The sequence below is a fragment of the Penicillium arizonense genome, assembly GCF_001773325.1.
Source record: "Penicillium arizonense strain CBS 141311 chromosome Unknown PENARI_contig009, whole genome shotgun sequence".
Taxonomy (NCBI): domain Eukaryota; kingdom Fungi; phylum Ascomycota; class Eurotiomycetes; order Eurotiales; family Aspergillaceae; genus Penicillium; species Penicillium arizonense.
The window spans coordinates 84,060-109,670 of NW_019173286.1; the positions used below are offsets into that span (position 1 = coordinate 84,060).

Sequence of the window (25,611 nt, forward strand, 5' to 3'; positions counted from 1 at the left end):
GCCTTACTCTAACCCTAATACCCTTGGAATAATTAAATGCACTATTGTAGTAAGGAGTCGTATTTAATTGGAAAGATGGTGTATTATCTTGATTTTAGGAGACTACTATTGCTGTTTTATTTTCCAAGTCAATCTAGAAATTTCCATGAGTGGTGATCTTATATATAGTTCTCTATGATATATATGGAAGACGTGCACCATTCCAATTTAAAATGGTATAAAATAAAATGGAGATGACACATAGGAGCAATGGTAACATCCGAAGGATATTCTACTTGAAAAATTCTCATTATAAACTCTAAAATACAAACATGTAGTGCGATCGCTCAATGCGCCAAATGCTTCTGACAGATAAACAGCCCTCTTAAATGATAGCTTTCTATGTACTTGCCATATTATGGACATTGACGGTTGAAGTGTGCTTCTCAACGTGAGACTGCAGTCTCTGAGCATACGCCATCGTATCCACCATCGGCATCGTTCACAATGATATGAACAATCTCATCATGTGGATGCCCTGAAACCTGGTCATAATGGAAAGGTGTCGCATGGTGCACAGTTGCCCAGGCATGCCTCTTGCGTTGAATGAACCATAGTTGCAAGGCACCGACCAAAGCAACGAGACTGCTACCCCACCAGGCGACGGCCGTACAGCCCATCTCCGCTCCAGCGCTGTAAAGAAAACCAGCAATTGGAGGGGCCAGAGTTCGAGATGCGGCACCGGCAGAAGCAGTCAAACCGTTGATTTTTCCCATGACAGAGTCCGAGGGACTGGCTTGCTTGATAAGAATCAAGAGAACAGGATAGTCGATAATCGAAAGAGCATTTCGAACAATCAAGCAGGCATATATCCCAACATAGACCGATTGACCGGGCAGGAAAACTAGGAATGGGACCATGAAGTATGCGATTGGATGGAGCACCGTGACAACGACGAACAGTCGCCAGATGCCCAAATAATGTGCCAGCAGAGGGAATATGAGACTCTGAATGATGAGAGCAATGATACCATCAGTGGACATAATAACACCCACTGTCCGTGTCGAGAGACCCACTCCGCCTGGGATATCGAGGAGCCCATGAGACAAAACGGAAAGACCTCGCGTGTTCTTATCCTGTAAGAAAATAGGAAGGAGGTGATCATATGTCATTGAGTGATAAGTGAAGATAGCCAACGCCACGACGAGCATGGTGACTCTCCAAGTGAAAGCCTTGGGTTTCGGCAGCCTCTTCCAGGTAGGCGACGAACCATCGGCTTGCACATTCCAATTCTCTTCATGCAGCTGAACTTGATTAAAGGTCCCGTAAGACTCCGCTCGAAGATCCACGCCGGCGTTGGCAGTAGCACCAGATGTCGCCAGAAGAGGTTGTTCAACCGGGTGTTCGAGATACCCGTGAGTGGTGTCGCTGCCAGGTTGCATATCCGGATGAGTCTCCTGCAAGAACAGCCAGCTGCCTATGATGCTAAGGAGAAGTAGAAAAGAGCAAACGAGATTAGGCAGTAGGTAGGGGAATTTCCCGAAAAGACCGTCGGCGGGGAACAAGGAAGGGAATCCTTCAGAGGGTTTTGCAAGCAAACCACCAATGGCTGAAATGATTAGTAGGTGTTTTGGTATCATAGAGAACTATACGTACCTGGTCCGATGATTGTTCCTATCGACCAGACAAAAGGCATGATAGCGTATGCTCGAGCTGCAGGGGATACAACATTAACACCTGACCTATATATATAGATACTTCTGTGGAGAGGACAGCAAACTTACGCTCATGTTCAGGCCGTTTTACCAGCTCACCGACCATTGTCTGAATGACCCCAATGTTCCCGTTCAGGGCACCACCAAGGGCTCGACCAGCGAGAGCAACCCAAAAATTGGGAGCCAGCCCAACTAGAATCAAAGAAGTCATGGTGCCAAAGCAACCAGAGAGGAGAATAGGTTTCCGGCCAAGCCGATCCGAGAGGGCACCCCAGAACATACCAGTAAAAGCCTCGGCAAGCGAGAATGCCGAGATCAAAATGCCGGCGTAGAAGGATGCATTCTCACCATCAGCCATATGGAAGTCCTTGACCATCACCCACGAGTAGGGAAAGATGGAGGTCAAGGCGATGGGCTCTGCAACGCGACATATTGCTGGTTTTATGTCAGTGGCTGTTACGTACAAGGCAGAAATAGGGCATACCTAGGAGGAAGAGCTGTGCTGTGGGAAAGTTGTCGTCGGGCGGTATGGGAGATCTTGCCTGCGGTGTTAATGCCATCGTCCTCCAGAAGTAGCTAAGGTCTTACGGCTATCCACCCCCGCAGTGTCACTTTAAGCTTTTCTCCCACTGCGATGTTGGACCCGTTGAAGTAGGGCTTGTTTTTGATGTGTGGAATCCTTAAATCTTCAAAGCAGATGATTGACGGCAATAGGCGTCTGTGAGAGGAGAGGGGAAAAGGAAAAGGAAGGAAAAGGAAGAGTCTTCCAAGGTTTCATTTTTCATTACTCAAAGCCAAGCACGGGACCTGAATCCTAACCAGGGTACCCTACCTAGGTACATCTTCTTAATGTAACATGGACATTTACTGATCTAGACATATCACATACACTTCTCGTTTTTGTTTTATTGCTTGTAAAATATCAATTTGTTCGGATAGGGGTTTGTTCGCTGGTCTATATACTGTATGTACCGGGTCAGGCATCGTGCCAGTGAAAAAGTCTTCGGGTGGCGTGCCTGTAACCCGGTGGCCATACCCACCCAACCTATCATATATTCATGGTAGTTATTATACTTCAATGGATCACACTACAGTACAAGAATTCACCCCAGATAACCGCTGGCCTGCTCCACTGAGGCGTTGGATTACTTTCTTAAACTCTTATCGACCAATCAGATGGCCCCGTACACACCAAATACTAGTTTCACCTCGCAGATCAGTGTACTGTACTCCGTGGAATAACCCGTATAAACTTGTATTGTGATCCTGAAAGCCAAACCGCGAAGGATTTCTATGGAGAAAATAAGAAATGATGCTATGGAGGAAGCTCGCCATGACAAGACACGAGAAACGGACATAAGAAAACGAAAATGAATGCCTTCGCCAGTTACAACCAATCTCCTGCGCCGGCTAATCCATACGTGCCATGCGGTCCGGATTGTATTTAGATACCAAAAAAAAGACAAATTGAAACAACAAAATACGGGTGCTTCACGAGGTAGCCTCCGGACGTGTCGAAGGACTTGTGATCTCAACAGAGCGAGTCTCAAGTTCCTTGGGTAGCATACCGGCATGGTCATCCTCAGCCTCCGTGTGCGACTCAACAACCGGTGCCGTTTCAGGGCTTGCCTCTGTCGGGGGCTGATGGACCGAGGGAGCTGCACTCGAAGAGGAACCCTCTGCCTGCGGCTTGTTCGAGGTATCCTCCACGTGCTCCGCAGATTCATCCATTTTCTCTTCATCTCCAATGACAGCAGCCAGACTGCGGAAGTTCAACATTGGCTCGAGGGACGTGTTGCTATCAGCTGCGGGATGGCTGCCGATACGCTCTTCCGGCGTGTTTTCAATGAGGGAGGAAAAGGACGAGGACGCACTGGAGACATGTCGCAGGTGAGAGGGTCGAGATGGCTCAGATGGAGTTTGATCTGGCGGAGCAAGGCTATTCGAGAGCAAAGGGGTTGGTTCTTGTGTACTCGGCGATGCACGATCGACTCCCTTGCCCTTGTTCGCAGCAGCTATTTCTTCACCAATGACATCCTCGCCAATGACAGAGGATGAACTACTGGTCGCCTTGCCTAAGGCAGGCTCGCCAGGGACGTCCAATGCGGAGGTGCTAGCATTATTGCTGTACAAGCCGGTCTTGCGAGCCACCTTATCCGCTTTCTTAGCTTCTTTCTCCTTCTCCTTCTCCCTCTTCTTAGCTTCCTTTCTTGCCTCTTTCTCCTCCCGTTTGAGGCGCTCATCCTCGCTAGCCAAACTCAATCGAATAGCTTCCATCATCATCATTTCTTCAAGATCATCAATTCGATTACGTCTTGAACTGGACCGCGGGGCCGCCAGGTTACCAGACCCTTCTTCGGCCGAAGCAGAATCAGTGTCTTGTGCAGTTGTACGAGGCGTCGTTCGCTCTGTACGCTCTGTACGCTCTGTCAAGAAAGCGAGGGCATTGAGAGCGGGCGATCCGGACCGGCCGGTATACCCTTCTCCATTAGTAGCCCTTCGAAGTCCCCGGCGTCCAATGCCAAAGCTACGTGAGTCACTCCCAGATGCACTGGGATTAATCAAGTAAGCAGCTGTGTGGAGAGCAGTCGCTGCGGCCGATCGTCGTGCCGCATGGGCTCTGGCGTTTGCGAGTTTCGTGGCCCAGTCGGGGCGAATCCTGTCTGTTGTGACCACTCCAGGGTCACTGGCGGATAGTGAGGTGGCCCGGCGGCGACCTGGAATGGCTGCAGTTGCAGATGACAGAGATGATGTGGAAGATACAGGAGAAGTGAAGTTGGGCGAACGAGCGCTGGGATCCGCTCCATAAGTCAGGCCCCGACGGAAAGCGGGCGGTGCGTAGGTGACTCCGAACTCCGGCTGGACACAGAAGGGACACGAAGAGGGCCCCGAAACCAGCTGCGACTCCTCCGCCTGTTCTCCCTCAGCGGGAGCAGGGGTGTCCGGATCAGGCTCGCCGTGCTCTGGAGGGTGCGGATCTGGACGCTTGATCTGCACAAAGCACTCCGAGCAAATAGGCTGATCGCAGCATCGCGTGCGGTTCAGATATGGCGGGTAGTAGAGGAAACAGATAGGACATTCGCTCGCGTCTTTGTACAAGTTGACTTCGATCGGCTGTCCGTTAACAAACGGATCCTTGGGAAGTTGCAGCTCTCGAGGAGTGAGATCTGTCTGTGAGTTATGTTTGGAGGATGTAGTCAGAGCAGCCAGAGTCTTCGCCCTGGTTCGGAAGAGAGGAGAGGTCGATGTCCCTGATGCAATCGGGGAGGCGGTGGGTAATGACTGAGCGGGGTTGCAAGGTTGCGAATGGTCTGAATTATAGGATTGCGACCTGGATGTGATCGGCACCATTAGGTGCTGGATATTCATCGCATCGGCAGGCGTCTTATCCGCAGCCTTGGGTAGGGTGTACTCTAGTTCGGGCGGGATCTCATCGGGAGGAGGGATGGGCATGCCTCGGGCAGCTGCCATGAGTTGATGCTCCGCCCATGACTCCGAGAAGTCGTTGAGGCCCCTCCAGAAGGGAGCTAATCGGCGTTCAATCTAATCGCTGTCAGCCATAGCCATATCGCATCGCGACGGTCGCCAGAAACCTACCATTAGTTGGCGCACCACTGCCTTGTTGAAATCTTCTGTCCCAACGTACACACCCTGTGTCACAAGATAGCCTCCATCGACATGCTCCTCCTTCATACTGCGCTCTCGTTCCTTGAGACGGGCCACCCGTTCCTTTTCGAGGCGGCGGGCCTCACGCTCTTGTTTTGTTTCCCGCCGATGCTCTAGTGTGGCCACATCTCGATCATGACTGCTCCCGATCCCCAAGATCGACAGGTCCGGCCGACTTCCTCTTGCCGACCGAGACCCTTGATATGGACGACTTGAGGCCTCGGAAGTGCCGGGAGACCATTGATGACTTCGGCGACGGGATGGGACCGCGGAGCGTGACTCCTTTGTCTGTGAATTACCCATATTGGGCCTTGTTCAAGGTGGAAGGAAGGGCGTCGGGCGCAAGTCGGGCTCGGTACGGCGATAACTCCGAAAGAATATGGGGAAAGGCCCCCAAGGGGGAGGGGGTTGGATAAGAGGGGCAGACCGAGTCAAGAACAAAAGAAGACAATGCAAGGGTGAGAAAAGACAAGCATAGAAGCTAAAGTGTGGAGGAAGAGGAGTAACTTTAGGAGCGGGGGTTGTGATCTGTCCGGAGTAACTGGGGAAGATCGGTGAACAAGAACGGTCCCGTGAAGCCGAGGAGATCATATAAGTTATAAGAAACACCAGAAACACCCCGGAAGTGGCGGATGCCTTTTCTTATTATTTTGGACTGGTCGAGGCTACAGGGCTGTAGAGCCTAGAGTCTGGGCTACTTTGCATAACATAATACGGTGTACTATCCATTTACCTCCAGCCCTGCGCTACACAGTATAAGCATTGCAATATATAGCAACCGTCCATGGATATGCTCGTGTGCTTCGTCATCAACAGGTCATGCGCATTACATCAGGGCTGTTATTAAGGAAGTTAAAAGTTGCCTGTCACCTGCAGATGCAGATCCCATGTATTCAATACAAGACTGATGGCCCCCGCGGGCGGTTAGGACCAAGTACCTTCTACTTGCCGATACCCGACTCCAACGAGGCACCAAGGCACCAAGGCTAATTCAGGCCAACATCAGATCGTCAACGTTCGACCACTCATCGTCCACATTGAGAAGGCGGTGGCATAAAGCCGGTCTGTACATTATTTTTCCCTCAAAAAAAAAAAGTTGGAGATTTGTCGAAGCTTTGCAGAATTTCTTCATAATTACACAGACCATGCATCTGTGACTGTTGATATTTCCCGTTTCCCATTCTTACTCATTTGAAGGGTTTTCTGCGCGGCAATGACTGAAACGACCAGACTGCATATCACACCTCTCACCCCGGATATTCTTCCTTCTGTGCTACCAGCATCTATTCGTAGCTTAGCCACGGAAATCTCCTTCCACGAAATCCCTACCTTTCCCGAGAACAACTACGGATACGTCACTCTACCGACCATGGAGGCAGATAAGATCAAGAAGAAGTTGAACGGCTCGATTCTCAAGGGCAAGAAGTTCAAGGTGGAGCCCGCCCGCCCTCAAAAGAGACACCGAGAGGAGGAAGAGGTAGTGCCTGAAGCCTCCAGCTCCAAAAAGAAGTCCAAAAAGTCGAAGAAGCAGGAACTGGAGGATGGTGTGATGGACGGCTTCGAGCTACCCGCAGATCGGAAAGTGAAGAGAGGCTGGACAGAATCCAGCGATGCCAAGCAGGAGAGACGGAAGAAAGAAAAGAAGGGCAAGAAGGACAAGGAGGAGAAATTACAACCCAAGTCCAAGTACACCGACAAGTCTGAATGCCTGTTCCGAGCAACTGTCCCACCCAACCGAGCATCCAATGCAGCTGCCGACGATAAGAAAGCTAAGAAGAAGAAATCCTCCAAAGAGACTGTCGTTCATGAGTTTGCGAAGACAGTGACCCAACCGAGCTTTTTGCGCACTGCGGAGGAAAGCACACCGCTCACAGCTACTTTTGAAGATGGCAAAGGCTGGGTGGATGCTGATGGTACTTTGAGAGAAACAGCCAACGACAAAATCAAGAAGGACAACTACCGACCAGGGCAAGTCCCAGGGACCAAGGAGAACCGCCGAGCTGTCAAGGACTCAGCCAGTGCCGACAAGAAAAAGCGTTCGCGGAAAGAGAAGACCCCGGAGGAATCCTCAGAGTCCGAAGATTATACCTCATCAAGTGCTTCATCTTCGGATGAGAGCAGTGACTCAGACAGCGAGGATGAATCGAGCTCCGAGGGCGCAGACGAGTCTGTCCAGGAAGAGGATACCAAACCGCTAGCCATCACAGAGAAAGAAAAGTCTCCAGAAGTCGCTGATTCCGAGGCGGAGATGCTGGAAAAATCGGACTCGGATGAGGTAGCCAGCGAGGCTGCGAAAGAAGTGGAACAGGATTCAACTGCAAAGGAAGTCCATCCACTGGAAGCTCTCTTCAAGCGGGCTCCCCCGACAGCAGCCGAGGCGCAACCAGCCCCGAAGGCAGATGCTGGATTCAGTTTCTTTGGTAACGACATCGAATCAGAAAATGAGTCTCAACCCGCTGAGCCCCAAACACCGTTCACGCCATTCACGAAGCACGATCTGCAAGACCGGCGCCAGCGCAGCGCAGCTCCTACTCCTGACACTACAGCTGCCACCAAGCAGATGAAATGGAACGAGGAGGACGATTCCGAGGATTCATCCATTGATAGCCCAGTGAAGCCTCGGACAGACGCTGGCGCAACCAAAGATGAGACCGAATTCACCAAATGGTTCTGGGAGAATCGGGGTGACAACAACCGCGCCTGGAAGAAGAGAAGACGCGATGCTGCCAAGGAACAGAGACAGAGAGACAACCGCAAGAAGGGACTCAAGGGCAAGTCATGAAGTAAATGCCAATGAGAGGCCAGAGTTGAGTTGATCTGGTGTTCATACATAACGAGACGCTGTCCTTAGCTCATCCTCTGATATATACAAGTAATTGAAACAAACATCCTTGATCCTGCAATTCTAAATACCCAACTTAAACATAATAACTTCATAACTCTAACGTGACCTCGCCGTCCTTCGTAGGTCATGTGACCCGTCTGGCGTCGTCACCAACGCCTAGACCGAGCTTGTCGCATCTTCAACAGTTCTGCCAAGGATGTTTTCTGCTTGGTCTGCACAACGCAGCATACAGCTGCTGCTGTTGCTCTTTACATTTCTCGCCCTCACATCCCTAACAGTGGCATCCAGTAAGTGCCAGCTTGTGTTCCCTAGGCACTCGAACTGCAATCCAAAAAGCAATGTCCCTGATCGTCTCAGCTAACACTCTATGTTCCAGCACCAACGTCCTTCTGCAAATGCACATGTTTCTCCAATAGCACTATTATTCCCCTGGACCCCGCCAAGTCGGAAACCTCCTCCGGCATCGACCACGTCCTCCACTTTTACGAGCGCAACTTCGCCAGCTCAGAACTCGAGCACACCGATGAATATAGCAAGCGAGCACAGACGTACCGGTCCCTAAGCTGCAATGACTGCAATCGCAAGTTCTGCCTAGACTACGAGCTACCGACTTGCAAAGGCGCTAAGGAAGACGACGTGTTCACCACCTGCTTTCGTAAGTGATCGACGAAAGGAATCAGCGGTCAGAAATGAAAGAGGGGACATCGCGTGGTGTTACAATATATGCTGACGCGCTCTGCGCTGTAGAACGGGACTCCCGAAAGGACGAGGCAGTGGTGTTTATCTTCATTTTCGCGACGGCTGGGCTACTTGCTTGGGCAGCCTGCAAGCCATGGATTGAGCGATACGTTGAGGTAGGTCCACGAGTTCAGTGATACAGAAATATCCCGACTAATTATAGGGCAGGCCGCACGAGAACGCAGGTCGTACATACCCGTTGCTGAGCCGGATCATTGACATGGAACATGTACCCTATAAGTCTGTTAAAAGAGCTGCAATAACACCCCATGTACAATGTATGAAGTACAATGTAAATCTGCCTATTGACCAAGGGGTAAATGATGACATTAAGAACGTGAGATCTCCATAGATTGTGGCTGAGACTTAGTCGATCCATCATATCAGGGAATAATGTGGAATGGATAAGCGATGAGGGGCAGTATTCGGATAAGAAACACTAGCAAGATCTATTGGATTTAACAAGTTAGCGCTCTCTTCCGTTCTCACGTTTAATTTGCGACTCATCCAATCGCCCCCACCTTTGAGGGGTGTGTTGAAACAAGGTGTGTTCGTCCTATAGCATCAAGTTGGGCTACACCGTGCCTGTATCGCGGAATTTGGAGGGACCCGGTTGGAATGTAGTGAGAGAATCTCGGACTGGACCTAAGGGATTCTGCAGAGCGTGATCGGTGTCGGTGCTACATATACACTTGCATTAATCTCAGACTAAACACGAAATTTGTTGGATCGGAGTGGATTCAGGGAAAACCTGTTACCGCAAATTAAGATTGCTTTCTCACCTGTCGCTTCTTCTCTCGTTTCCCTCCGGTTATTGTATTTATATCGCTCTTCTCTCTTTTTCTCTCTCTTCTATCTCAGACCCCATCGAGATCGGCCCGTGCTAATCAAACGGTGGCGTCGATAATCGCAATATCCACCAAATACCGATATATACAATTTTGAACTATTTGATTGAACATGGCCATTTTCGATTCAGAGAAGCGCCCGCGGGGCCTGCGCGTCCCATCGCTCACAGCGATGAAGTCCAGCGCAGCGGCCAAGTCGCAATTCTCCTTCCACAGCAAGAAATCCACCGAGTCCGTTCCTGCCGACGATTCAACGCCCAAGTCAGCCCAGCATATTCCTCCACCAGCCAAGCTGGCGCCTCCGCCGGACAAGGAATTGCCCTCTCCCCCGAAGGAAGTGCTGCAAGCCCCGAAAGTCAATCCATACTTCCCTCCAATCCCCTCCCCCCGCGATGGTGTCCCAGACCGGCGCCCAATTGAGCGAGTCCCAGTGCCTGCCCCAACCTCAGCTCCAAGCCCAATCAGCCCAAGCCAACCTCGTACAACGGGCATGCGCTCGCAGCAGCCAAAGCCCCAGCCCCAGCTTCAACCAGATCTGAACTCTTTCCAGCAAGCACCAGCACCGGCACCAGTTCCGGCACCAGAACCTATACAAGCACAAGCACCACCAGTCACACTCTCGCCTCCGAAATCCCTCCCAGCACAAGAAGAAGCCACCTCCCCAGCTCTGGAAGACTTTATCCCAACCCCAGACAGCACAGAACCCCCGCTAGACGTGCCAGCCATGCCACAACGCGATCTGGCTCCATCGCCGTTCGTCCCGCCGGAGGTCGAGCCCGTGGCGCCGAAGCTGAATAAGGTGCATTTCCGATGCTTCCAGGAGCATCGCAACATGCCAGTCGCGCAGAACGTGTGGTGTCCCTTGCCATGCTTTGCGTGCCAAAAGTTCGACATTGAGATCCGACACCGCTGTGTGTTTTGTTGTCTACGCGTTTGTGAGGGGTGCTATCAGACGCTGCAGAAGTGCAAGAATCGGTCTTTGGAGGTGTTGCTTGAGCGTGTTGCTTGAGATGGGTGTATTTATTGGAATGCTTGGTTTGAGGGCGTTGAGTATATATTGCATGTTCTCGCGTGAGGGAGTCAGGCTTCCGAGGCTCTATTGAGACCATTAGTATAGTTCTTTTTTTTTTTTTGCTTTCTTTCCTCTTTTCGGTTTTGTGTGCTTTTTTATGATACCAAGGACCTCGTTTGTATATCATGGTTTAACCAGGGAGATCGAAGCTGCATGTTTATAATGAGAATACCTTTTGTGCATCCGCGAAGAGATACAAATCCGTAGAAGTCGACAACGCCAATTGTCAGCTTGTCGCTGTCATCAATTCCAATGTAATACATGAACACCACCCGGGAATCAGTCATGATCCTCTTCCGTGAGGCCAGGACAACCCTCCAACTCTTCATCCGTCTCGTAGGTGTATTTGCACCAAAAGCAATACCTGTACTTCTCACGCAAAAATAGGACCAGTTTTTCTAGCCGCTCGGCGGGCTCGAGAGCATTGAAAGCATCAAGCTCCTCGTCCTCTTCCTCGAGCTCAATCTCCAATGCCGACGTATTCTGGTCAACTTCACCAAGGGCCTTCTTGTCTTCTCGATCCATAGTCGGATCGTCAAATTCTGGCAGCCGCGCTCTGGGGAAGAAGGATGACGGGAGCGAAGACTGGAGAGCATGGCGAACTTGGCGGTCACGATCGCGCTCTTCGCGCTCACGGATAAGACCACGGTAGAGGACGTTAATTTGAGAGGTGGGTTTGATAGGGGCTGCTTTCTTGGGACCGGCGCCAGATGCTGGCTCGTCGTCAGCATTCCCGTCACGATGCGCAGATTCGTCTTCGTTCTCAGTAGACTTCCGGTCCTGCCTTTTTCCGTCTCCCTTCTCAATTGTTGTCTCCGCCTCGGCCTCCGCCTCCAACCTCTCCGCAACCTTCTGCGCAGCGCGCACTTGCGCCTCGGTCCGTTTCAACTCACGCTCTTCGCGCACGCGATCCCGATAAGTGCCCTCCTCGTGCTTGATTTTCTTGACCGCCTCTTCAGCTTCCTCACGGATCTTGCGCTTCTTCTCCGTATCCAGACCGATACCCCCGCGGTTCTCTTTGAAAATGAGATTCAGCGGCTCCGAGCGCGCTTTATCCGAGGAGTCGGAGGCTGTTTCTGTGTTGGTGGCGGGTGCCTGTTTCCCAAGTGATTCACCAGGTTTGAATCCAAGCTTGGCCATCATCTGAAAGCCCTTGTTAGTAGGGTTGAGGGTGCTGGTTGCTAGAGCTTCATCTCGGCGGGCGGCTTCTTGTGCGGCGCGTTCGGCTTTAGAAGGGACTCTGCCGCGGGCTTCGGCCTATATTGCAATTGGAATGTTAGGACAAGCTCTTGTGATATGACTAGCTCGAGGTGAAAGCGCTGGGTTGGGTTGGGGAAAGGGCCTACCTCTCGTTGTTCGCGGCGCTTTTTCTGGGTGAAGGTCTCTTTTTGAGTGGGCTCCTCAATCACCATGGACATATAATCATCTTCATCAGACATGGCGTAGACAAAAATGAGATCTAGACCGAGGTGAGGAAGAAGAGATCTGGCGGACAAAGAATACGCCGAGTTTAGCTTTTTGCGGGGAAGACAGTGGAGCTGGTTGTCCATCCCTGCACACATGCAGAGTAGTGGTCTCTGGGCACTCTGGGCGCTCTATAACTTATTAAGATCTACACTGCCCTCTACATTGCCCTCTACACTGCCCTCAGGGGTTCCCCCTCAGTGGATATTTTTATCCCGTCTTCGCCCCCGTTTTCGGCCCTTCTTCTGAGTCCCGGGGCCGAGGGCGCCTTTTTTTAAAAGCCATGGTGTCAGCTCTAAATCGGTGTGTCGGTCATTATGGCGCACTTTTTGTGTACATTCGCACTGCTTTCCGTGGCATCGGCCACTTCTCCAGTAGTGAAGCTGGGATATGCTAACTACGAAGGCCGCTCGCTTTCCACTGGTGTTTCTCAATGGCTTGGCATACGCTTTGCTGCTCCTCCCGTGGGAGAGAGACGGTTTGCAGCGCCACAAGACCCTTTGCCTGTAGCCGGGGTTCAGCAAGCGACTGAGGTAATCTATGGACTGCATCTCGCTATGTGTTGACGGCTACTGATCATTTCACTAGCATGGGAGTATATGCATTCCCACGGCATCAAATGAAGGAACAACTGTCCCAGCAGGAACCTCAGAGGACTGCCTGTTCCTAGATGTCTACGCACCTACGAGAGCAGTTGGATCTAAGAAACTGCCTGTCTACTTTTTTATTCAAGGCGGTGGCTTTGCGCAGAACTCAAATGCCAATTACAACGGGACTGGTCTGATCGAGGCATCTGGAAACAACATTGTGGTGGTGACATTCAACTACCGTGTTGGTCCCTATGGCTTTCTCGCCGGAGAAGAAGTTGTATCAGGAGGAAGCTTGAACAATGGACTCAAAGATCAGCGAAAGGCTCTGAAGTGGGTTCACAAGCATATTAGCAAGGTAAGTCAAAGGTCAAGATGACTTCCTTTCCTCTTCGGCGGGACAGGCTGACATTATCCAAAGTTTGGCGGTGATCCCAACCACGTCGTCATTGGCGGCGACAGTGCAGGCGCTGCCTCTGTGACTCTCATGCTGTCAGCATATGGCGGCAAAGACGAAGGTCTCTTTGTTGCAGCTGCAGCCGAGTCACAAAGCTTTGCTACAATGCTCAATGTAGCCGAAAGCCAATTCGCATACAATGAGCTTGTGAATGCGACTGGGTGCAACGGCAATAACGATACACTGGCGTGTCTGCGAAACCTCGACGTCAACGCCTTACAACAGAAGAACGTTAATAGACCCTACCCTGGAGCACCGGGCAAGCCGTTGTACCTGTACAGTCCCACAATTGATGAAGACCTGGTACCAGATCACACATATAGCCTATTCCACGAAGGCAAATTCATCAAAGTACCAGTGATATTCGGCGACGACACGAACGAAGGCACGATCTTCGTGCCTAGAAGCACCTCAAGTGTTGCCGAAGCTGATACCTTCATCAAAAACCAGTTCCCATACATGACAAAAGCCCAATTATCCAAAATCAACAGCATCTATCTCACCGAAAACCAAACAGAAGTCTTCCCAAACGCTGGAGACTACTGGCGGCCAGCAAGCACAGCCTACGGTGAAATACGATACATCTGCCCTGGAATCGACATGTCCACTGTCTACGCAGCAGCCGGAGTCCCAAGCTGGAACTATCACTACGCAGTGCAAGACCCAGCGGCCGAGAGCTCGGGAGTAGGCACATCTCATACGATCGAAGTGAACGCCATCTGGGGTCCTGAGAATACCGGTGGCGGTGCACCAGCCTCATATACTACCTCCAATGCAGCTATCGTGCCATTGATGCAGGCTTATTGGACGAGCTTTATCAGGTCTCTGGATCCGAATAGGCATCGGCTTCAGTCAAGCCCTGAATGGCGGACTTGGGGACAGGATGGGGGACACCAACGCATTTTCATTCGGACGGGTGAGACTAGGATGGAGACTGTGTCTTCGGATCAGAGGGCTCGGTGTGAATATTTGATTGGTATTGGGGTTGATTTGCATCAGTAGTTCAAGTGTGTTGCTGGATACTGATGAGTGAACATAGCTGTGGATGATTTGCCTTCTATTGAACTATTGCGCGGCAACGTATGGCAATCTGATGACCTGCTTATTCCATCTCTAGTAACACCAGGGGGTGCTACGGGTTTAACATCTGATTTCTTCATGAAGTCAGCTAGATTACACCTTACAAGTCTACTAAGTACAAATACGATAGAGTACATCCAAATGAACATGACTTTTATTCCCAGCCTTGCGCCAGATGAACAATGTGTATATACCTGCCCCACAGGACAACAATATAAGATAGAAGAAAGAAAACGCAGAAAACCAAATGCAAATGCAAGATTACCGCTTGCCACGACCATTCCTCTCGCGCTCGTACTCGTTGGCAGCACGGCCCTCCTGGCTCTGAATCTCGGCAACAAGACGCTTGTACTTCTTCTCGTACTCAGCATCGCGCTCCTTCTTCTCGCGCAGCTTCTCGCGGGCAACAAAGCTGGCATCCTTGCGGAGCTCGCGCATAGCACCCTTCTTCTCGCGCTTGTACTCCTTCTTGAGACGGTTGGACTCGGCACGCTCGCGATCCGGATCGTAGTGCTTGTCTGGGTTGAAGTTCTCCTCGAACTTGGGGATCGCGGTCTTGATGGCCAGGGGTTTGTGGTCGTGCAGGAAGAGAGGTCGACGGGCGCGACGGGCTTGGTTGAGGTGAGTATCGACTGTTCCGACGCTGTTCACGATGGGGGTCCAGGCTGCGTTGGAGATCTTGCCCTTGAGAGATCTGCGGAGGTGATGCAGGACGGCACGGGTTGGTGTGAAGATCTCTGTGAAGGCGGATTTCTCGGACCAGATGTCGGAGGCGTTGACGAGGAGGGTCACGAAAGTGGTGACGAGGGAGATCTTGAGGACTTCCTCTGACTGGGTGTCGGAGGGGGAGGAGGTCACATCGCGGAATTGCAGCTTACGCGGGATGACCTTCTTGGAGGGTGTGAGCTGAACGGATTCCTGTGACTTTCTGTAGGGGAAGGCGCCGAAGTTGGGGGTAGACTCCGTAGGAACAAGGTTGCAGAGGGCATTCAGAGTGTAGTTGATAAACTCGGGCATGTATCTCTTTGAGACCGTCTGGTATTGGAGGCAAAGACTTGCGGCAAATGCGCCCTTTGCAAGATCCGTGAGGGATGTAGTAGAGCACTGGCCCAGGTACCGCGCCAAGCACAGGTGAGCCGGGGTGACCACTATATGGAAGTGATCAGATGTAGGGAAGACGGTTGAGATACCGGTCAAAATAATTAGGTCGCCGGGAAGGAGGTCGAGAGGGCGTTCCTTGGAAATCTCGCGAAGACGTGCACGGAATGCGAGAGCCACATTGAGAGGATGCGTCTTAGCCAAAGAGTGGATGTGACGGAGGATGTTCTCCAGAATGGCAAATGGAGGCTGCTCGTCCTGGTTCGCCATGTAAGAGACATGCTCAACAAGAACTTCGGCAAAGCGAGCGAGCTTTGCCTTGTTGTCAGGGTGAAGTCGGGGGTGGTGCAGGGCTCGAATACGCTGAACAACTGTAGGAACATCCTCGACAGGCACGTCCTTGATAATACTCAGGAACTTTTCGTGGTCCTTAGGGCAAGGGTAGGTGAATGCGAGCTTTCCGTTGGCGGTCTCGTTGACTTCAACAGCAGTCGATGCGGCGGCAGCATCGTCTGTTGGCAAATCAATGCCATTGATGAGCTCGTCCTCTCCATCGGGCCCTTCAGACTCGTCTTCTGAGAGCTCTTCCTCTTCGATGTCGCTTTCGTCAATGGAAAGACTGGCGTTTGATCTCGTCTCGACTAGATCATCATCAATGATAAAGTCATCTTCATCTTCAACGGCCAGTTCCGGGCGTTGACCGGAGTTGGTTGGAAGACCGAAATGCATGGCATCATCAATGTCTGACTCTTCATCGTCGGGCATTTCATCGTCAAAGTCCTGACCTTGCTCCTCTCCTTCGTCATCGGTGAGTTGTTCGCCGCGCATTCTTCGAAGACGATCGTTCTCGAGTTTCTTCAGGCGCTCAGCCTCTTCCTCTACCTTCTCCTCTTCAGTCTTCGTGCGGTCTGTGGGTTTTGATCGCTTATCGAAGGTCAACTGCCGAAGTCGCTGGTCGTATTCCTTCTCAGCATCTTTGCCGTCGTTCTTCTGCAGCATAGCAGCTCGTTCAGGGTTGATCTCCGAGAAATCTTGCTTAGGTGCTTCGGGCTTGGGAGGAGCCTTGAAGCCTCGCAGGGCATCAAAGAGGTCAGGAAGCTCTTTATCCAACTCTTCACGAAGATCTTCGTCATCATCCTTGAGCTGTTGTCGTTCCGCTTTGTAAAACTTGGACTTGGCAATGACTTCTTTCATGACCTCAGCCTTGCTCTTCTTGCGCCCCGGCTGCTCTCCATCTTCGTAATCAATAAAGTCCTCCCGGTCTTCACCGTCACCAGCATCCTCACCATCTGGGAACCGCTTCCGTTTACGCGAAGTCTCGTCGTCGGATTCTGCACCCTCCATGTTTTCCGCATCGAAGTCATCCTGGATAGGTCCGTCGAAGGACAGAGACTGACCCATGTGAGTGAGCTGCATCTCCTCCTCATCATCCTCGAGGTTGAACATCGATTCCTTGCGCATCTTCCTCTGGTTTTCTCTGGCGAATCTCTCGGCGGCTCGTTCCTCGGGTGTCATGGTGGGATCATTTTCACCGAAACGGCGATCAACAAGTCCACCGATCTTGTTCCGGCTGTTCATCTCTTTCAAAAGAGTGGCACGACGCTAACAAACAAAGGTCAGCCGAAAGTTCTCGGTCCTCGGAAGCAATACACCTACTCTCTCTTCACCAAGTGATTTAGTAACACCGGGGCGAGCGCCTCCTCCAGCGGTCGAGTTGCCATCTCTTGTGGTAACATCAAATTTGGTCGATTTGTTTGGCGCCTTGATTTCGAAGGGATTGAATCGATCTCGAATGGCCTGCAGGGCGACTTCGCGCTGGTTGCGATTCTTCGCACCAACGCCGGTCTTCGCATTTTGGCGCTTTTCCTTCTTGGACTTCTGAGGACCAAGAACTCCGTTGTCACGAAGGGAGGCCTTCAGCTGCTTTAGCTGAGAGGGCGGCATTATGTATGGGTGTACTCAAATCGAGAGTTGACAGTTTTTTTCTCTGGTCTTGATCCCATCAAAAAAATCAGGTTCACCGCCTCCGCGGTCTACGCCGATCAGGATTCTGCCATGTACGTTCTCCGCATCCATCTCCAACTCCCACAATCAATCGCCATGTCTCCCTTTTCAGGGGACGGTGTGCTATGGCTCTGCTTAGGTAGGGCTGTGCTAGCTTGTTAATAGTGTTAGTGATTCAAAGCTAACTTTCCCAGGTGTTTCACTGTTCTTCGCTGTCCGCGGTATCGCCACAGACCTCCGTCATGTCGTCGATCTGACAGAAATCAAACAAGTCGAGAACGATGACAAGATTATAAGCGAGGGGACGGAAGAAGGTAAGCAATAATACCATCAATATATATTCTCTTCTAACAAAAGACAGCTCTCAAGCTAGACACTCTCTTAAAGCTTTCTCAAAGCACAAGTCATGACCTCCGAGCTGCGTACGGTGAAACCACGATCCCGAGACCCAGTATCTCTACTAACACCTTGTAGAGCTTTACGAATTATATCCGAAAGATCTACCAAGGGTGATACCCGCGATCTTCTACTGGAACAACTTGCATCTAAACACAAAATCTCCCAGGGCCGAGCTTTGAATGCGTTGAACTTCCTAGTTTCCAACCGAGCTCGTATGTCATCAACTTTGTCTATATTTTCCTGATTCTAATTCTACGAAGTTTCCAGAACCTCGATATGCAGTCGGCTCGGAGACCTTCCCACTTATACCGCCCTAGTTAACTGCTTGTGCAATTTCCTGTCAGAACACTTGGAAAGAACATCCATGACGAACTCACCCATCCTACCAAAGACAAGGCCCATGGGAGAGAAAAAGGCACTCTCTATCATGAATATACTGTTGCCAGAGAACGTCCCAGAAGCGCTGGAAGCGGGGATTATCAGCCGATGGCTTTGCAAGTATCCTTTCCCATGTGCGCAGGCCGACCCTTCTCGTCGACGGGACGTGGTAATTCTTATGAAAACATGGTGGTCAGATGATGCAGTCATGAGCTCGATCTTCAGCACTCTTTCGTCACATCCGGACGGGATCAAGCAGCTCCGGAAGTATGGATTGATGGGCAGCATGATCGAAGAAAATGACCAGGACGATGAGGACGATGATGCAGATAGCGATGTTTGGATGGTGGATGCGGATGAGGCGGGGGGCACATTTGGACGCTCTTCGCGTAGGCTCCAAGAAGGGACTCCAAGAGAACAAGCACTTCGCCGGCGAAGAAGAGAGGCTATGGTCTTGAGCGACGGTGGACGGCCTCTTGGAAATGACGATATCATTCAGCGACCGATTGAATGATATAAGGTGTGCGTCTTACGCCTCCAGTCACGCTGTCCACCAACTCTTGGAGAACCGAGCACCACGACCAGCTTATTAGTTACTGTACTTTTATGTCCATGATACCCCTTGACCAGCAATATGATATAACATGACGCTGTTTGAGATTAACTTCATAGTCTATAGTCCCATCCATGCTGATTTGGCCAGATGATCAGTCTTCTTGCGGCTGTTCTTGATCACACCAAACGTCTTCAGTTCCGAGAGAGCGCTATAGAACAAAGACATCACGACACGATCATCGCAGCCGTCGCCCTTTTCATTTTCAAAAACACCATTGAAAGCCTGCCAAAGATCGTGAACGTTCACCAGAGCACCTGACTCAAGGTACAGCTGGTACAAAATCGCCGTAGCAGGTTGCTTGGACGAGATTTTCGTCGTAGTAGCATCCGAGGAAGAAAGTAAATAGTCAAATGGAGTAGCCAAGGCACGCTCAATTGCAAAACGCGGACGAGGTGCAAATGTCTCTTTTAAGGGGTTCCGTAGATCAAACAAGAAAGCCTCATGAAGGAACATGTCTTGTGGTTTGATGAGAGTCTCCGTGAGATACTCCTCCAAGAAGACAACCAGTTGGTCGATAATCTTGGTGTACTCAAAGTCTTGTTCGGACAACTCAGCCTTGCCTTTGCTGAGCTGGACCCGTGATTGGACAACGGTGGTAGTTGTGACGGTAGAGTTGATGTTGTATCCACTGCGCAATGGCCCAGATTCTGGACATTTTTCCAACAAGGTCTTGAGGTCTACTTGAATCGCCCCCAGTTGCCCGTTAGGCAGAATATCCTGGAGGCGTCCAAGAAGCTCATCCAGCTTATCGGAGTCTAACGCCTTTGTTGTAGCCATCATCTCATCCACGAGAGTGGAATCAGACAACTCGCCAGAGAGAGCGCGAACGGACAGATCAGAGACAGTAGCCTTCTTCGTGTTCTGTGTGTATTGAAGACAGGCATGTACAGCAAGAACTGCCTGGAAGATGCTCCGCATTCTTTGTTGCCCGGCATCAAGGCAACTGATCGTTTCTTGGAGGAGATAATCGTCGTTCTCTAGCATGTCTCGGACTTGGTTGGTGGACCCCTCTTCAACCAGGTCCTCGCAGAACCTAAGATAATGTTAGACAATGTAGGAATATTCTACTTGAAATGCTCACATTCGGAATGATGGCAGGTTCCTGACGACTTCACAGAGCTTCCCTCTAGAAAGGACAGTCGGATCTGGATTGGCAAATAGCACTGCCAGGGGGTTCGCGAAGAAATGAGACATGTATGCGTACTGCAGCAGATATGAGAATCCTGTTTCGAAGGCATTGGAAGGAATACTTACCTTGACCATGCGACTAAATGCCTCTGGACTTTGGAAATAGTCACTGGTATTTTCAAACAGTGTACTAGTGATGTTGCGTCCCAGCCAGAGTTTAGTGTTCGAGTCGGTCTGAAGAGATTCATAAATGCGGTCGACGCAGTTGCCAGCCTCCTGAACCTCAAAATGTTTCCCTTGGAGAAGAGCAACACACGAGCGAGGCAATCGACCTTCGAAGAGCTCTACGGACGTAGAGATACCCAGCAGAACAGTGAATGGTATGCGATCAATCCATGATCTACCAAGAGTCAGTGAATATTCAAATGAAGGCAAGATAAGGATTGTCGCACTTGAATAGAGACAAGAGATCGGTTAATAGACCTGTATCAAAAGCTTCGCTGTCACGCAGAGCTAGTACCATTTTTTTAGTTCCCTTTCTCTGCACATAGTCGTGAAGAAGGTCCAGATCGTAACCAAGAAGTCGAGGTCCCTGGAAGGCAGTTAGAATAGAAACACAGGTTCCGTGGCGCAAGCACATACAGCACGATCTGTGAGGAACTTCTGATATCCATCATTCCCATCTGTATTCGTGACAGTGGCTCGGATGATATTCTTCAGGGCTGTTTTCAAATTGGGAGCATCGCCCGATTCCAACACCACCACACTGCCTTCTTCAGTCGATATCAATTGGTCATTGAGTCGTGATAACAGTCTGCTAAGCGAGGACACGTTGGAGCCGACCGTCACCAAAGCCGTTGGAATACACCCATTGCATCTGGAGCTCAAATTAGAGCGAATTCTTGTTTCTTGCCGGGGTAGGGACATACGTTTGAGGTGAGGTATCTCTGACAAAGGACGAGACTTCGGTCAAAACACCAGCATCAACATCTTCGAGAATAGCCTTGAGCCCACATGAGTAATTGATCAACCCAAATTTGCATCAACTGATCTAACTGACCTGGATCTTGTGTTCCTGCTCTGACCACAGCTGTTGATAGGAATCGTGTCGCAATTGGACGGATTGGGCATTCTCGTCTCCGTTCAGAAGAGGCACAAAACGCCGTCCATCTGTGTGTCCCTTTTCATTACCGGACGCTGAGACCTTGCGGCGCTTTGAGGGTCGTTCGCCTGCTTTCCCGTGTTTTTGGGGTTGGTAGATGTAGGCACCCTGTTTTGTTAACGAGCAACCCCAAAAAAGCAACGACAGGTTCAAGAACCTACCAGGTTCTGAGATTTGTCATTCGACAAGCCTAGGGCATCGTCAAACCCATCTGGATCCATGTTGTTGCTCAACTGAAAGGAAGTTGTCGCGACTGAGGATGACTTCAAGGCGGAAGCGCGACTGACGCTAAACCGAATCAGGCGATAATTGCATCTCTTCCGAGTCTGAACATCTTCACTCCGCCCACTCTTCTTGTCTTCATATATCCGATGACCGATTGACTGCCGTACTCATGCTGCGCCAGGCTATTCAAGGAGCCCGATGGTGTCAGCATGTGGCTCGCAGCCCATTGTGCGCTCCACGCCGGGCCTTCTCCGCCGCAGCTCCGCGGCGTTTGAATTATGGCGGACCAAACGACAAAGTCAACTTTTACGAACAGGAATCCCTTCAGAGCAAAAACCGACGAAAAGTGAACCCCGAAGCCGAAGACCATGAGGATCGAGACCGAGTCGAGCAAGAGCTCGTGAAGCTTCAGGATGAACTAAAAGTTATGGAGGAGGGGCCTTTTGGTCCCAACAGCGAGTTCATCACAAGCTTGCCGGAGGCGGAAAGAAAGATTGCTCTAGAAGCTCTACGGAAATACGATGAGGAAAACCCCGAGCAAGCCAACCAGCCCGGGCTAGAGGAGATTTTCGACCAGGAGCTCGATGACATGGTGCGGGAGGAATTTGAGGGCCTCGCAATGGAACAAGAGAACTGGGAAGATGGAGCTAAGAGGCGGCGCAGCCTGGCTGCTAGACGATCTGCTGCTGCAAAGCGCGCCGGTGCAGACTCCCACCCATACGCTGTCAAATTCAACAATTCTTTACGACAATACCAAGTGAACATGTCAGACGAGCGGGCTCGGCAAGAATTGTGGAAGTGGTATCGAAGATGCAAGCAGACCGTCCCGCATTTTTTGTCTATCATGCCCGAGGGTGCAATGGAAGCGATATGGAACTCGCAAGCTACCGGAGATATCGAACAAGCTACACGCTCAACACACTTGCGAATCCTGGTTCAGGATGCTACATCTCTGGGTCAAGCGCTCACAACACCTCAAATATTGTCCTATATCACATCTTTACATGATGACGGCGCCACTAACCTTGCGTTGGAACAGTGGGAAGCATACCAAACAGAGCTATCCCAGGAGAAAGAGGATTTGGAAGAGTACTGGAAACTTGGAGTACGGCTATTCGCCGCTGAGAGCAACCCACAACGAGCCCAGGATATTGCATTGGCCTTTCTGGCAAATGACCGAAACCGCCAGCCGCGTGTACTTATCCCAATCATCATAGCATGGGGAAAGCTTCCCGGAAAGGAAGCCGAAGTGAAAGCATGGGCGCTTTATTTGCAGCTCAAGACATTCCTAGGATCAGAGATGACTATGGACGACTACGACCAGGTCAGCATTGGCCTCCTCACAGCCGGTCGATTGGATACGGCGGTTGCAATCTTCAAGGATATGATGGTCACCGGACAAGACCCAAGCAATGATTCAACTGCGTTGTACAAGTCTGCCCTGGGCCTAGCAGGTAATCTTCATGCATCGAGCATCAACGAGAACGATGTGAACAAAGTCTCTTTGTCTGTACTCAAGGTACTGCCTCGCCGATTCCAGAACAGATTCTTCTATGCCAGTTGGATGAAAAAGCTTATTGGCATGGGTGAGGTCGACTCTGCTGCCCTTGTCATAGAACTCATGTATGAGCGAGGCGTCAAGCCGGATAGCAAGCACTTGAACGGAATCATTGCGGGCTGGCTCCGCGAAGGAAATTCAAGCGCACGCAACAAGGCAGAGCGACTCGCGTGGTCCATGATCCAGCACCGTATCAATACGGTATGGGAGCGTTTCCAACCAGAGCAGAACTCTCCTCAGGTCCAGGTCAAGCATGAACAAGTAGAAGGCACCCGCCTTCCTCGATTTATGCAGAGAGCAATTCCCCCTGCGAGTATCGAAACCTTCTCCATCCTCCTTTTACATTACACTCGCCGGGGGGACGAAGATATGGTCAAATACTTGGTCAAGTGCCTAGGCGATGCACAAATCAGGCCAAACTCCTATTTCATGAACCACCTTCTATACGCAGAACTCCGCAAGCAGGACGTGCGGTCTCTTTGGTCCAAGTTCCAGACTATGTCAGCCGCCATTCGGCCCGACCTAGAGACATATGCCTGCCTCTGGGACTGCGCTAAGCTCCAATACGACCGCGGACGTACAGCATTTGACATAGGCTTCCCATCAGCTCGACAGCTCTATGCCAACATGATGTCATGGTATTCGCAATTATCTCCACACGCCCAGAAATTCACCCAGACCCAGATGCCAAAGGCTCTGTATGATCAGATTGTACGATGTTTCTGTCTCTCCAAAGATGTCTCTGGCACACTTGTCGCCCTTCACTCAATGCGGTCTATTTTTGGGTTCACACCAGACGAAACTACCGCCCGCCTGATTGTTCTTCAAATCGCGCGATTGGCTGCTGTCCCCGCTGACACACCCAAACGACGTCTTCGCCATTTGTCTTCGACTCCACGAAGCAAAGAAAACATCGGCCAAGTCACTCGGCTGTTGGAACTGCTTGGTGAGCGCAAAGCTGAGGCTCTGCGGGTGCAGGGCTTGAGTCTGAACGAGCTGGATCCGCATGAAAAGGGTCAGTACCAGATTGAAGTCATTGCTAGTCTACTCCGCATCGTGTTGAGTCGAACAGACAGCTTGAGCCCAGCGCAAGTCGAAGAGAGACTTGTAAAAGCGGCGGCAGAGATGGACGTTGCGCAAATCGATCTGGGTTTGCCTTTGGGTGTCGATGATAGCAAGCTGCTGTAGCCTGGCGTGGCTATCAGAGACTGCTCTTTTGTTTTTTGTCACTGTATGGCACCACTCTTTGGCATTGAGAAAGCATGAGTGGCGTTGGTTTGATTTACGCCCATGGAAAGGGCCATGTATAATACTCCTCGCATCTGGGCAGACGTCTCTGATCAATGTACAATATTCTTATCTACTGTTTTCACATAAATTTACGCAATACGACACGTTCAATCGAAAAGAGACTAGGCATAAAATGCAATTCCTCATAATGCAAAACCCGTGGCCCAAAAACACCAATCAATGGAATTTTGAACCCTAATAAAAAGTACAAATAGCACCAAACGGAAAAAAAGCCACATATCTATTTCTTGCCCTTGCCCTTCTTCTTCTTTCCACCACCTGCTGGTGAAGCAGGGGAAGCAGGGATATTCGCTGAAGGATCGGCCTCCACAAGCACCGCATCGTCGTCGCTGCCTTGAACAGAGGCGGCGGGGGCAGGGGATGCTTTCGTTTCCTCAGAGGATTTGGTGGAAGACTTGGTAGCGGCGGAAGTAGTAGGCGCAGAGGTGTTGTCGTCCAACTCCTTCATGAAACTCTCCTGGATGCTGGTCTTCTTCTTATCCCACCATTGGCGTTCCTCCTCGACCTTGCTCTGTTGCTCTCTCATGCGCTTGCGGTATATATCGTTGTTCATCATCTCGTTAGCAGACTGGAAGATAGTCTGGCCCCAGCCGGGAGCGTATGCGTTGGCCTGTTTCATCATGTCAGCAACGCACAATGCATATTCGATCACTTCTTTGAGTAGAGTCTTTGAGTAGAGCGGCGACAGTTCAAGACAGAAATAGATGCAACCATACCTCTGAAACAACATCCTTCACCTCATCTTCCATCTCCTTCTCCGCGCGCTGGAATCGCTGCCAGAGATCATCACCGACACTACCGCGCTGGAGTAGCATAGCGAGCGCCTGCTTCTGACTGCGGAGCGCCATAATGCGACGGATATCCTCAGAAGCGCGACGAAGGAGAGAAGCCTTCAGAACGGAATCGGGGATGGCGGGGGCCTTCTTCTCTTTTGTGGAAGAAGCCGAGGGCTCAAGGTGGAGGAGGGAGAAGTAGATGTCGCGCTGGAGGTGAGCGGGGAACCATGGTTCTAGGGAAGCAGCCTTGTCTGTAGAACGAATCAAAGATCCGGTGTTAGTCTATGAAGACAATTGAACACGTCGGCGCGAAGTGGTGGATGTGGTGCAGGTTTGCGCTTTTGTGAAATGGACTTGGATCACGTACGGGCCTTGCGCTTGCGGTAGAGTGAAGAGAATGTGGCTAGCGATCCCAGGAGAATACCCAGGTAGACGAGGGGGACGGCCAGACTGAGCCAGTCTATGTCGAACATCGCGGCGTTGTGGAAGGGGTGTTATGGAGATA

The 25,611-nt window shown here is 50.9% G+C and overlaps 12 protein-coding genes across 12 annotated transcripts; 6 read left to right on the top strand and 6 right to left on the bottom strand.

Moving 5' to 3' along the window:
- Window positions 1–425: 425 nt before the first annotated feature.
- On the bottom strand, window positions 426–2,254 carry PENARI_c009G03065 (MFS transporter; the record flags this gene model as incomplete). Its single annotated transcript, XM_022631798.1, has 4 exons — window positions 426–1,588; window positions 1,636–1,692; window positions 1,764–2,129; window positions 2,179–2,254. 4 exons carry the CDS (start codon window positions 2,252–2,254, stop codon window positions 426–428), a joined length of 1,662 nt encoding a protein of 553 aa, XP_022488210.1.
- A 931-nt stretch (window positions 2,255–3,185) lies between these two features.
- On the bottom strand, window positions 3,186–5,663 carry sip5 (Sip5p; the record flags this gene model as incomplete). The annotated part of the gene is made up of 2 exons (XM_022631904.1): window positions 3,186–5,237; window positions 5,292–5,663. 2 exons carry the CDS (start codon window positions 5,661–5,663, stop codon window positions 3,186–3,188), a joined length of 2,424 nt encoding a protein of 807 aa, XP_022488296.1.
- A 910-nt stretch (window positions 5,664–6,573) lies between these two features.
- On the top strand, window positions 6,574–8,142 carry PENARI_c009G08259 (uncharacterized protein; the record flags this gene model as incomplete). The annotated part of the gene is made up of 1 exon (XM_022631952.1): window positions 6,574–8,142. The coding sequence occupies one exon, from the start codon at window positions 6,574–6,576 to the stop codon at window positions 8,140–8,142; it is 1,569 nt and encodes a 522-aa protein (XP_022488370.1).
- A 259-nt stretch (window positions 8,143–8,401) lies between these two features.
- On the top strand, window positions 8,402–9,162 carry PENARI_c009G06493 (uncharacterized protein; the record flags this gene model as incomplete). The annotated part of the gene is made up of 4 exons (XM_022631897.1): window positions 8,402–8,492; window positions 8,582–8,860; window positions 8,953–9,059; window positions 9,112–9,162. 4 exons carry the CDS (start codon window positions 8,402–8,404, stop codon window positions 9,160–9,162), a joined length of 528 nt encoding a protein of 175 aa, XP_022488152.1.
- Window positions 9,163–9,903: 741 nt separating this feature from the next.
- On the top strand, window positions 9,904–10,800 carry PENARI_c009G12083 (uncharacterized protein; the record flags this gene model as incomplete). The annotated part of the gene is made up of 1 exon (XM_022632069.1): window positions 9,904–10,800. The coding sequence occupies one exon, from the start codon at window positions 9,904–9,906 to the stop codon at window positions 10,798–10,800; it is 897 nt and encodes a 298-aa protein (XP_022488288.1).
- Window positions 10,801–11,142: 342 nt separating this feature from the next.
- Window positions 11,143–12,302, bottom strand: PENARI_c009G10263 (putative G-patch domain protein; the record flags this gene model as incomplete). Its single annotated transcript, XM_022632014.1, has 2 exons — window positions 11,143–12,120; window positions 12,210–12,302. 2 exons carry the CDS (start codon window positions 12,300–12,302, stop codon window positions 11,143–11,145), a joined length of 1,071 nt encoding a protein of 356 aa, XP_022488277.1.
- A 342-nt stretch (window positions 12,303–12,644) lies between these two features.
- Window positions 12,645–14,373, top strand: PENARI_c009G05543 (uncharacterized protein; the record flags this gene model as incomplete). Its single annotated transcript, XM_022631866.1, has 3 exons — window positions 12,645–12,860; window positions 12,916–13,272; window positions 13,336–14,373. 3 exons carry the CDS (start codon window positions 12,645–12,647, stop codon window positions 14,371–14,373), a joined length of 1,611 nt encoding a protein of 536 aa, XP_022488352.1.
- Window positions 14,374–14,712: 339 nt separating this feature from the next.
- Window positions 14,713–17,493, bottom strand: PENARI_c009G08898 (snoRNA-binding rRNA-processing protein NOP14; the record flags this gene model as incomplete). The annotated part of the gene is made up of 2 exons (XM_022631972.1): window positions 14,713–17,151; window positions 17,206–17,493. 2 exons carry the CDS (start codon window positions 17,491–17,493, stop codon window positions 14,713–14,715), a joined length of 2,727 nt encoding a protein of 908 aa, XP_022488162.1.
- Window positions 17,494–17,649: 156 nt separating this feature from the next.
- Window positions 17,650–18,844, top strand: PENARI_c009G01689 (uncharacterized protein; the record flags this gene model as incomplete). The annotated part of the gene is made up of 5 exons (XM_022631755.1): window positions 17,650–17,692; window positions 17,748–17,867; window positions 17,915–17,975; window positions 18,028–18,164; window positions 18,399–18,844. 5 exons carry the CDS (start codon window positions 17,650–17,652, stop codon window positions 18,842–18,844), a joined length of 807 nt encoding a protein of 268 aa, XP_022488104.1.
- Window positions 18,845–19,003: 159 nt separating this feature from the next.
- Window positions 19,004–21,457, bottom strand: PENARI_c009G08811 (uncharacterized protein; the record flags this gene model as incomplete). The annotated part of the gene is made up of 8 exons (XM_022631966.1): window positions 19,004–19,979; window positions 20,028–20,149; window positions 20,201–20,474; window positions 20,527–20,666; window positions 20,717–20,951; window positions 21,004–21,077; window positions 21,135–21,344; window positions 21,398–21,457. 8 exons carry the CDS (start codon window positions 21,455–21,457, stop codon window positions 19,004–19,006), a joined length of 2,091 nt encoding a protein of 696 aa, XP_022488213.1.
- Window positions 21,458–21,630: 173 nt separating this feature from the next.
- On the top strand, window positions 21,631–24,207 carry PENARI_c009G08312 (pentatricopeptide repeat protein; the record flags this gene model as incomplete). The annotated part of the gene is made up of 1 exon (XM_022631953.1): window positions 21,631–24,207. One exon carries the CDS (start codon window positions 21,631–21,633, stop codon window positions 24,205–24,207), a length of 2,577 nt encoding a protein of 858 aa, XP_022488412.1.
- Window positions 24,208–24,550: 343 nt separating this feature from the next.
- On the bottom strand, window positions 24,551–25,579 carry PENARI_c009G01462 (Sec63 complex subunit SEC66; the record flags this gene model as incomplete). The annotated part of the gene is made up of 3 exons (XM_022631744.1): window positions 24,551–24,940; window positions 25,047–25,357; window positions 25,474–25,579. 3 exons carry the CDS (start codon window positions 25,577–25,579, stop codon window positions 24,551–24,553), a joined length of 807 nt encoding a protein of 268 aa, XP_022488155.1.
- Window positions 25,580–25,611: the final 32 nt, after the last annotated feature.